The sequence below is a fragment of the Archocentrus centrarchus genome, unplaced genomic scaffold, assembly GCF_007364275.1.
Source record: "Archocentrus centrarchus isolate MPI-CPG fArcCen1 unplaced genomic scaffold, fArcCen1 scaffold_32_ctg1, whole genome shotgun sequence".
Lineage (NCBI taxonomy): Eukaryota > Metazoa > Chordata > Actinopteri > Cichliformes > Cichlidae > Archocentrus > Archocentrus centrarchus.
In genome coordinates, this window is record NW_022060260.1 from 2,296,679 (window position 1) to 2,308,746 (window position 12,068).

General features: G+C 44.6%; 1 protein-coding gene across 1 annotated transcript in view; it reads left to right on the plus strand.

Annotated features, from left to right (window-relative positions):
* adamtsl3 (ADAMTS-like 3) overlaps positions 1-12,068 on the plus strand; it is a 242,284-nt gene that overhangs the window by 193,615 nt on the left and 36,601 nt on the right. The window contains exons 18-20 of the mRNA XM_030724142.1: positions 3,539-3,749; positions 3,841-4,020; positions 4,708-4,861. Of these exons, the coding sequence (XP_030580002.1) occupies positions 3,539-3,749; positions 3,841-4,020; positions 4,708-4,861 (545 nt within the window). The remainder of the gene's footprint in view (positions 1-3,538; positions 3,750-3,840; positions 4,021-4,707; positions 4,862-12,068) is intronic.

Below are 12,068 nucleotides of genomic sequence, written 5' to 3' on the forward strand. Positions count from 1 at the left end.
GCTGCCATCGGCAGTCAGGTCGGACATTCGGGAATAATCTTGTATCCGACACATCAAAACTTTATGTTGAATATAGAGGATGAAGTGAGGGGGTTGCAGCCTTTGTTCTTTTTAGTACAACAAATAATTTGAAACCTTAACCAGCAGCTCAAGACATTATCTATGAAGTAAAAAATATATAAATGCTCAGTAATAATAATAATAATAATAATAAATAAATAAATAAATCTGCCACCAAATTGCATCTATTCTGCTGTTCATTTACTTTGCTGTAGATGTTCCATCTCATGCAACTTATTTATTTTTTTAAATGACTTTTAAATGATTTTTGCACAAACAGTAAAGATGCTGAGTGACTGTCATATTTCCATGTAGATGATGGCGATTCTGTACATGCAGACTTATGTTCCAGCAACCAGTGAAATTAAAGTCACAAGAGGACTGAGGGCTACTTTGGAGAAGTAAAAGGAGAAATAAAAAGTGCAAAGAATTATTCAGAGAATGTAAACATGAATGAATTAATGAGTGCCCACTCTGTTTCTCGAGTTTCTCGGGGTCTTGTTCACGAGTGATGGGAGAAGGGAGCAGGACACAGACAGACGGGTCGCGGCTGCGTCTGCAGCGATGCGGTGGTGAAGAGGGAGCTGAGCGTGAAAGCGAAGCTGTCGGTTTACCGGTCGAGCTACATCCCTACCCTCACCTATGGTCACGAGCTTTGGTCGATCACGATCAAGATCACGAATACAAGCGGCAGAAATGAGCTTCCTCTGAAGGGTGGCTGGCCCCTCCCTTAGAGAGAGGGTGAGGAGTGCAGCCATTCGGGAGGGGCTCAGAGTAGAGCCGCTGCTCCTCCACATCAAAGGGAGCCAGTAGAGGTCGCTCGGGCATCTGACTAGGATGCTTCCTGGGTGCCTCTTGGGTGGGGTGTTCTGGGCATGTCCTACTGGGAGGAGGCCCTGGAGCAGACCCAGGACACGCTGGAGACATCTCTCGGCTGGCCTGGGAACGCCTCAGGCTCCCCCCACATGACAGACATTCAAAAGCAAAACATCCAAACAGAAAGTAAGGCCCAAAAAACATCAAAGTAACAACACAAAAATAACTAATCTTATTAATATTAACAAAAAAGCAGTTAATAAAGTATAAACTGTACTCAACAGAATAATCCATAAATAATGATAAAATGTAAAAATGGGTCTATGAAGATGTGTTTGAAGAAAGCCAGAGATTCAGCAGCTTGCTAATGCATTCATAATGAAACACAAAAGTAAACTAAATAAAAATGTCACATTTTATAAATTATTACCTAGTTGTGCTAATATAGTTGCTGATGCTTCTGCACACATCTTCAGGTGTTTCAGGCCTTTCCACACTGTCCTGCAGGTGACAGTCAGACCACAGCTGGGTAGCTACTTCGTTCTCCATGCTACTCCCATTTGGGTTGGATTGGCACCGTGTGCTTGGGGGACTTTGCTGCTCAAGGTCTGCCCACAGCTGCCAGTCCCTCGTTGAGGACAGGATGTCTGCAGGGGGTCTTGGCTTCTCCCCAGGGAGAGAGATAGCTTAGCCATTCATCACCTGTGCTGATGGTTTGTGTTGAGGATAATCTTCAGGACCTGATCACGACTCCATCGGTGCAACCCCTCCAATCGAGTCATCGGTGCGTCTGCCTGAGAGAGGCAGTCACTGAGTCTAAGACTAAACCAAAGCTCTTCCAGCTGCGTCACAAAGAAGAACTCCAGATATTAAAAAAGGCCTAAAGAGAAAAAAGTGCTAAATCACCAAAAACCCAGATGTTACTGAGCTAATTAACTTTGCACAAAACAGTGGGAAGACTTTTTAAATGTGCTATTACAGTTACAGAAAATACATAAATTCGCACTGTGTTCCAGATAATTTTGCATGCGACATTTCAATTAGTTTTTGCTTGTGTTATTTCTCACGTCGTCTGAGATAACCGCTCTCGATGTCAGACGGGTTTTTAATTAGTTTGTCTGGTCCTCTTAACTGCAGAGAAAGCTTCTTAAAGAGGTCGTCCAGCTTTATTAAGAAAATCACAGTTCCCAGACAGCGTGTGGAGGGAGACAGATCTGTCTGAAGTTAAAATGAGGCAAATAGTGCAACGCCTGGCAAGAGACATGAAAAGCAGAGGTCATCACACTGTGAAGGAGTTAGTCACAGCACAGATGAATTTGGTGAAATAAAGGCCTTTTAAAGAAGGTTGATTTATTCCGTTCATGTCTGGCTCCAGATTTGGATCCCTGCACAGTTCAGAATAATCCTTCTTTATCTGATTCTGGGTCTGGGTGCAGCTCCTCACTTCATCCTCTCTTTGAAATAATCCATTTTAGTGCCTTTAAAGCCATCCCACCTTTAGGCCAACTTTCTGCTGTTTGGCCGCCACTCACACACTAAAAAATGTGAAATGTGGGTGGGTGGGGCTTCAGTCCAAAGCCTGACTCCTCCCACTTGAGCACTGAACAAACATAATGGTAATTCAGTTCAATTTTATTTATGTAGCACTTAATCACAACAAACTGTCGCCTGAAGGAGCTTTATATTATAAGGCAAAACCCTACAATAATACAGAGAGAACCCAACAGCCAAAACGACCCCCTATGAGCAGCACTTGGTGACAGTGGGAATGAAAAACTCCCTTTAAACAGGAAGAAACCTCCAGCAGAACCAGGCTCAGGGAGGGGGGGTCATCTGCTGTGAGGGGGGGGAGAGACAGAGATTAATAATAACTAATGATTAAATGCAGAGTGAAGCATAAACAGAGGGAAAAGAGGTGACTGAAAAGAAACCCCCCCAGATGTCACTCCCTTCCATCTGTACTCCCATAATGAGTAGATATGCTGACACCATACAGTTGAATCTGTGCCGGGCATCAGTGCAACAACACGATTGGCTCATGTGTGCTGTTCCAGCTGCTGATTGGCTCTTTGGCACCATCTATTCCCTTACAGATCTCTCCGATGGATTTCCAGGATTTGCCTCCTCCTGATAATACAGAGCTGAGGAACATGTGTGGCTGTTATTGAGCTGAAGTTTCCTCTGTGTGCACAGTGCATGCATCATATGGCACCCAGAGTTAAAATCCAAGGGGCACAGTTGGTCATCGAACTCTTATTTTCATATCTGTTGTTTTGTTTGAGACAAAAAACTTCACATAGGAACAAAACTGATGCAACATCAGGCGTGTGTGTTACATAATTTAAGCACAGCACAGCTCTGAGCCTGTTTGACAGCTTTGCATTATGATTAATGTCACTTAAAAGTGATGCTGGACATAAGTGAGAATGTTTCATTTTCAGAATTAAATCACTGTCAGTTCTCCTCCTTTCATCTCCGTCACACGATCCCATCATACCTGAAGCCCCTCGTCTCTTTATTCGCAGTACCTGGATACTGTAATCCATTTGATCATACATTTACAAGGTGATACAAAGGTGTCTTTTAAACCTTTGATAAATTTCGTTGCTTCTGAGATCGAGCTTGCATCTTTCAGTGTCTGAGGTTCTTCGTCTCTCTGCAGATGGGAGGTGACGGCCTGGACCAGCTGCTCTGCGTCCTGTGGCGTCGGCATACAAACCAGGAGCGTGTTTTGCATGCGTCTTTTGTCCATCGACCAGCAGGACATTCTGACTGTTTCAGAGGATGAGTGCAGGGATTTCAAGCCTGCCATCCTGCAGCCCTGCAACCAGGTGGACTGTCCTCCAGCCTGGGAGACCGAGCCCTGGCAGCAGGTATGGATGCTATGAGCAAGTGTGAATGGTGAATGATTCATCCCCTCACCTTCTACCTCCTCACTCTTCTTCTTCTGCTTCCTCCCTCCAGTGCTCCCAGACCTGTGGCAATGGTGTCCAGGTGCGGAAGGTCTACTGTAAGCAGCTGCTATCCACAGGGGCGTACAGGCGGCTGGGGGACGACGCCTGCCAGGAAACCAAACCTGCCACAAACAGAGGCTGCAGCAGTACCGACTGTCTGCCCTACACGGCGGGAGGAGAATGGGGAAAGGTGCACACTTAGAGGCAGGAATGATCCTCGCCTGGTTTTTGATTTATTTACACCAGACAAAAAAATGTTCAGGGGTGTTTTTGGGTGAAAACTACCCAAAAAAATAAAGTTTTTTTTTTAAATTAAGGAAACTTCAAAATCAACCAAAAAGATAAACTGAGACTAAGCTCGTGGCTGGGAAGCAGCTAGCACAGCAAACACGAAGTACAACGCTGGATTAGGGACACAGAAGTAACTCCAGGTTTAACTCCGTTTTCTCACCATGACAAATTGCCTGCAAACCTAACGTGCGCACGAACAGGTTATTTTGGAGAGATCATCAAGTACGAAACCACCACCAGACTTTCTTCAACAGTTTTTCTTTACGAGCACTGATAAGAAACATCAACCGTTTGCTGTTGCTTGCACAATTTTGTTGTTCTATAACCTCAATATAGCAACAAAATCATAAAAAAGGAGCCACCTGAGCCACCTTCACAAACAGCATTAAACTCTCTGAATTTTGGACAGAGATGTGGGACAGATCTGCAGGGCACATCAAATGCTTCCATGAATAAACAAGAAATTTAGTCTTTTCATCACTTTAACCACGCTTGACATGAGCATCAACACTTGCAAGTCAGCAGGTGTAACCCAAGCCAGGGTCCTATCATAAGCATTTGTGTTGTGTCTAACTTTCCTCTGCAGTGCTCTGTGTCCTGTGGTTTGGGGATCCAGCGCAGGGAGCTGCTGTGCCTCCAGCTGACGGCCACGGGTCATCAGGTGATGCTGGAGCGGGAGCAGTGCTCAGGTTTACCCTCCCCACCGCTTGTACGAACCTGCCGCATGATGGCCTGTCCCAGTAAGAGCACACACACGCATTTTATACCTTCATGCTAAGAAAAACCACTTGGTGCATGCGGCCAGCAGAAGTCCTTTTCCTCTGTTCATGTTGTTTTTTTGGAATGTGGGACACTGGGATACAGGCTCATGGCCTTAATTAATCCTTAACTTAATGCGTCTTTATTACCTGAACACACTCACATGCTGTGACTCTGCTTGTATGAATGCACAGTAGAAGATCTCACGAATGGGCGCTCCTTAAAATAGAAGGTTTAATGTAGGTAAGAAGTCACCCATCTCATTTTTACCTACGTCTTGATACCAGGCTCATCTTTTAGCCGTGACTCCTGCCGGGTCAGAATACCTCCTGTACTTGTGAAATTACGAGTTCTCTGTACCATATGTGTACATGTATGCAGTGTGGGAAGCACATGTGAAAACCATGCCTTGGATTCAGCAGTCGTTCACTGAGTGTTGATGACTTCACATAATAACTGCAGCCAAGCTGCAGGAGACGCCGGTCCCTGATGTCTGTGTGAAATAAATGCCTCAGTGTTGGTCCAACATCAGAGTCACCATTTTATCTGTTTTTCTAATCCTCCGTGACTCACCTCAGCTCGGCCGCAGAGTGTACAACACGTGACTTAATGCCTCGCAAATGTCACAGTGAGTCCTGAGAGTCGACGTGTTTCATGAAATGTTTTCTCCAGCTGCTGCTGCCTGCTCCACTCCTCAGATATTACCGCCCATTACAACCGCGACTGTGTCAGTGGAAGAGTTAGTGTCTTCACACCAAACTAACAGGAAATGAGGAAAAATACTTCCTTCCAAAGTACAACCAACAGGTGCCTCTATGTAAGAACTGATGTCATGGACACTAAACTGCCAAAAGTATTCACTCGTCTGCCTTCACAAACACATGAACCTGAGTCACATCCATCCTTAATCCAGAGGCTTTAATATGATGTGGGCCCTTTGCAGCTATAACAGCTTCAGCTCTTCTGGGAAGTCTTTCCACAGGTTTAGGAGTGTTTATGGGAATTTCTGACCATTCTTCCAGAAGCACATCTGTGAGGTCAGACACTGATGTTGGAGAAGGCCTGGCTCACAGTCTCCGCTCTGATTGGTCCCAAAGGTGGTCTATCAGGCTGAGGTCAGGACTCTGTGCAGGCCAGTCAAGTTCTTCCACACCAAACTGGCTCATCCATGTCTTTATGGAGCTGCTCTGTGCACTGGTGTGCAGTCATGTTGGAACAGGAAGGGGCCATCCCCAAACTGTTCCCACAGAGTTGGAGCATCAAATTGTCCCAAATGTCTTGGTATGCTGAAGCACGAAGAGTTCCTTTGACTGGAACTAAGGGGCCAAGCCTGAAAAACACCCCCACACCATAACCCCCCCCCCCTCCACCAAACTTTACACTTGGCACAATGCAGTCAGACAGGTACCGTTCCCCTGGCAACCACCAAACCCAGACTCCTCCCTCCGATTGGCAGATGGAGAAGTGTGATTCATCCCTCCAGAGAACACGTCTCCACTGCTCTAGAGTCCAGTGGCGGCGTGCTTTACACCACTGCATCAACACTTTACACCACTGCATCAACACTTTACACCACTGCATCAACACTTTACACCACTGCATCAACACTTTGCATTGAGCTCGGTGATGGAAGGCTTGGATGCAGCTGCCATGGAAACCCATTCATGAAGCTCTCACTGTTCTTGAGCTGATCTGAAGGTCACATGAAGGTTGGAGGTCTGTAGTGACTGACTCTGCAGAAAGTTGGTGACCTCTGTGCACTATGACCCTCAGCATCCTCTGACCCCACTCTGTGATTTTACGTGGCCTACCACTTCATGGCTGAGCTGCTGTCTCTTCCACTTTATTATAATCCCACTAACAGCTGACTGTGGAATATTTAGCAGTGACTGGACTTGTTGCACAGGTATCATCCTATCACGGTACCACGCTGGAGTTCACTGAGCTCCTGAGAGCGACCCATTCTTTCACTGATGTTTGTAGAAGCAGTCTGCATGCTGAGGTGCTGGTTTATACACCTGTGGAAGTGACTGGAACACCTGGATTCAATGTTTTTGATGGGTGAGTGAAGACTTTTGGCAGCACAGTGAGTAATATGTAATCAAAAAGTTCAAAAATAAGCCTTACATGATTTAAATTTGGCTGACCTCCTTTTCAGGATCATCTTCTCAGGTGTGTCTGGGCAGCTTCCAAGGTAGCTGCTGTTTTTAGATGTGACGTCCCCTTGTATTGTACATTTGTGATGTGTCCTGGATCTCCTCAAGCGTGTCTAAATGGTGATCCTTCAGCTTGCTTTTCATTTTCAGGAAGTGAACAAAGTTAAGCAAATAAGAGCAATAGCAAATGAAGATTTTGTTGATGCTGTAGAATTAATCAGTGCGCTGGCACAGCGTGGCACTCACCACAATCGTGGCCGTTTGGACAGACTGACTCCAACTGCACAGTCTTAACATGAGGAGAGGTACAAACACGCAGTGGTCAGACTGCTGTCGCTCTCATTTCAGAGCAAGGCCACGAGGAAAGCTCACACACACCAAAGTATAGCCAGCTCTAACTTGTGTAGATGATTCCATGTTTTGTTTTTATTCTCAGACTCTACATTTCCTGATTTGCCTGTTGCAGCTGCTGCTGTTCTGTGTGATGCGTCCCGGCGTTTTGTCTCCTTTGGTTAACGTGGTTAATGATAAATCATTACTGACAGGCGTTACTTCGGTTAAATCTGGCAGATATTTCCCCTCATTTGCATTTGTTCTGACTGGCTGCAGGGCACTGAGAGACAACCTGCTACTGCGTGCATGTATTAATGTTCCCTCTTGTGTGTGGTATGGTGTGGAATTGTTATTTATAGTATTCTTTTGCACTTTTGTGGAAGAAGTGAACAAACAGCCTAACACCATGAAAACAAGGTACTTATTTAATGAGCACTTTGCCTCTGAAGGGATGAAGAGATTATAATTACATGTGAACTAGAGGGTGAGACGTTTAGTGAAGGTGTTACATTTTGTTTTAGTCAGTATCACCTTTACTCCATTTTGTATTGTTTTTATTGCAAATGAAACACCATTAATAATAACAGTATACATAATCAGCATGGAGAGCTTTTTTCAGAGTCTGCCTGTGAAACATGTTCCTGTTATAGAGAATAAATGTGCAGATGCTGATTCCTGCTTTTCTTCAGCCTGTTGAAACCATCAGACAGCTTCTACACACGGACTGGAACAAATTGGTTTTCTGGTTATTATGTTTATTTTGGTCAGGGATCATCTCTGAGAGAGGAGATGCCGCAACAGGGAATCAAACCAGCAACCTAAGGGCAGTGAGCTGCTCTAACCTCTGGTTTTTGTCTCACTCCAGTTGCCCACCTAATATATTTCTAGCTGCCCACTCAGACATCTCAGGTTAGATCCAGCCCTGCAGGAGCCCTGGGCCGATGATGCTTCAGACAAAACTCAGTCAGTTTGGAGCAGAAGTGCAGTGTAAGGAGAGCAGCTGCACTGGAGGCTGTCTGCACATGATGAAGATGATTTTGAAGAGGAGATTGAAATGGGAATTAAATTAAAATCAGGTTTTTATTTTTATGGGCTGACTCTGATTTGGAACCTGATAGCGTCCGGTTTTGACTCACAAACAGGGACAGAAAGCTTGCAGACATATTTTCTCTAATTGTGTCACAGCAAAATGTTCATGTCCTGCATGTAATCACGCCGTGCTGAAATACTTGCAAATGTGCAAGTATTCATCCATCCATCCATCCTCTTCTGCTTATCCTGTTTGGGGGGGGGCTGGAGCCTATCCCAGCTGTCATAGGGCAAGAGGCAGGGTACACCTGTACAGGTTGCCAGCCTGTCTCATGGATTGTGACCCATTTCACTGATCAAATGGAAGAAACTGAAGCAAAAACAGAAAGACAACATACATATATATATTTTCCCAGCTCATCCTGGGAGCTGTATCCAGTTGATTAGCCGTCAGCAGTTTGTCCATCTGTATCTGGGCGTATCCCATTTAAACCACAATGTAAAAGCCTTAGAAACCTATTCTCTAGTTGAGTGCATCAACAGCTAATTGTCTTTAAATCTGTTTAAATCAGAAAACAAAACGCACATCAACTGCAAGAAAACCCACACACAGTTCTACTTATTAAACAGTGAAATAGCTTCCAGTGCATTGGTTAGTGCCCACTCACAAGTGCACAGCTCAGCTGCTCCAACAGCTCTATAACAAACAACAAAAAGAACAAAAAGAAAATATTTCATCTTCACTCAAAGCCAGAAAGGTAAAATACACAAACCCAATGAAATGCACCGCAAATTGCATGAATAGCAAAGAAAACCCATGGCCCTAATATAATACCTGAGAAGCTTCTCAGACCCATTAGCAGAAAACATCTTCCCCCCATTTTCCACCCAGCTGCGCTCCTGCGGTCACTGCTCTCTGCAGTCGGCTGAGGAGGGGAAACTTGTGCTGCAGAGATTGGGATGCAAGTGATGCCAGCTGTGAACCTACTGCAAATGAATCTGCATATCAGTACTTTGATCCTGCAGACAGGTGTAGTCAGCCTTGTTGCAGTGGGCAGCTGAAACAAACATTCAGTCACTCTGTGGTTAGAAAAGGTGAATACAGCTCAGACTCACTAAAGAAACAAAGACTGAAACATTTCATATGGGTGTAGTGGGCTGATAGTAAAGAGTAACAGTGTGTTAATGTGCAATCATGCATTTTTGACTTGTTAGTGTTACATCGGCTCAGTGGGGGTCTTTTTCCTGATCATCAGAGGCAGATCAGGAGAGAAGCACCCGGTCCTGTGAACTTTCCTTAGACTGACTGAATATTTTACTTTGAGCATTTTCAGGTGGTACTTTACAGTTTAGCAGAGAAGCATTTACCAAGCAACTTAATCATCTGCATAATGGGGAATTAGTTCTGTTGACAGGTTTCTGCTGTAGTAAAATACCTTTCTGTGAGCACTGAGGACATCACAGCACCCCGAGCTGCTTTACAGCAGCCTCCATTTAGATTTAGGGCATGAAGCGAGCTGCAGCAGAGCATCCTCCTGACAGCATCACCTTCAACCACCTCAACCAGCCGCTTCTTCTACGTACATGATGCTGCTGCTGGGCTTTAACTATGCTGCTAATGTCTGCAGGAGTTACTGTCTGGAAACGGGCGCCATCCCCTGAGGACGTCCTGTCCTAAATCTTTACCAGCCAATCAGAACAAAAAAACTAAAGGACAGAAGAGTCATTTTATTTCAGCTCAGACACGTTATCCATGCTGGAGTTATAACGACTAAAATAAATGTTTTTGTCTAGAAGCAGGTGGAAATTATTATTTTAACCAGCTCCATTCACTCTAAATCATTGAGGAGTGTCTCAGAGCGCCCCCTGCTGCATAGAATGGCTCTGCTTCATCAGCTCTGGTTGTACAGGTTAGCTTAACTCCACTTAATCAATACAAAGGGCACCATTTAAGTGAGCTGGTGGACTAGTTTTATCTGTTGTTGTGATCTGGCTTTTATTGTCTTCATACTAAGGCACCGTGGTATAAATCACAGGGTTTTGGAGCAGCTTTAATGGCTTAGTCTAGAGGATCTAAACAAAGATCCACATGTTCACATGAGGTGATTGGGAATGCCGTAACTTAGGATTCACATCAGCCTGCGTGTTGCATCTGTTACCAGCACCTCAGGTTTCACTGAGACAAAAATGCACCACACAACCAAATGAACACTAAACCCAAACCCAAATCACTACATGAAATCAGAACAACCCTCTTGCTGAGTTTACATCTCATTTTCAGACTCCATGTGCACTCCAGGTGTGACTGTCCACAGGTGTTCTCCGATGTTAGCAAAAACTGATGCTCCATACTGCCAGCAGCTGGAAGACTGTGAGATGGGCTGTTGGCTGAACGGTAACCTTCTTGTAGAACTGAAGTATCTTATCTGACTAAAAGTTATCAAGGCCGACAACCTTTTCTTCCTGACTGTTTGAGCTTCACAAGGATCAAATTAGAGAAAAGGCTCTACGAGACATTTCATTTAAATAATTTAAAGCATGTCAGACGGTATATGTCTGGCCCTTGATGTGATTTTCATTTCTCAGTGTTTGACTGAAACAGTATGTGACATCCATACCTATCAGGGATAGGTTTGTATTTTATAACCTAATAAATCCCGTGTAGATTTAGACGGTCACCTGAAATTAACAGACTGTCGGAGTTTTTGCCAAATAACCCAGATCCTTTTAAAATACAAAATTCACTTTCTCTGTTTCCAGACAGAAAGTGTCCCACTGAGCAGAGGGATATATCCTGGCACCTGCCAAGACAAAGCTCCAAATTTGGCTTCAACCAAACTTCAAAATACATTTTTGCATTTTTTGTACTCTGCATAGTCCTGTTGTTGTCCTGTTGTCCTCATAACCACTATAAAATTCCATTAATTCTAATACATATTTTATATGTGTTACCTTTTAACCAGGATGGAGATGCATTCAGGCCTATTCTGGGATCAACTCACTCACGGTGCTGGCTAGTGTTGTGTGGTCCAGAGGTGGCCCACAACTCATCTCCCATTTAGCCTGTATAAGGTGGATCTGTGGCTGAGTTGAGCCAGCCAAACTCACAATGAGTCGTCGTCTTCTTATTATTATTATTTTTCTTCTAGCTGCTCCCTTTAGGGGTCACCACACCAACCGTCTGCATGTCCTCCTTCAGTACATCCATGAAACTTCTCTGAGGTCTTCCTCTTTTCCAGCATGGCAGCTCCAACTTCAACATCCTTTGTCCAACATATCCACTATCCCTCCTCTACACATGTCCAAACCATCTTGCCTTTCTGTTGTTGTCTCCAAATGGCTCAACCTGAGCTGTCCCTCCGATGGACTTTTTCCTAATCCTGTCCATCCTGCTCACTCCCAATGAAGCTCTTAACATCTTCAACTCTGCCACCTATATGATAGTGATATGCTAATGGGGATGATATGTCTTTGTTCAGCTTAGATATGGCCTGAAATACACATCTATACCGAAAACATCATCAGGGACAGCTCACACCCTGGCTTTGAACTCTGACCTGCTGCCCTCTGGCAGGAGCTACAGGAGCATCAAAGCCAGAACAAACAGACTCCAGAACAGTTTCTTCACCAGAGCAATCACCACCCTGAACTCTCACACTCACCCACTGTA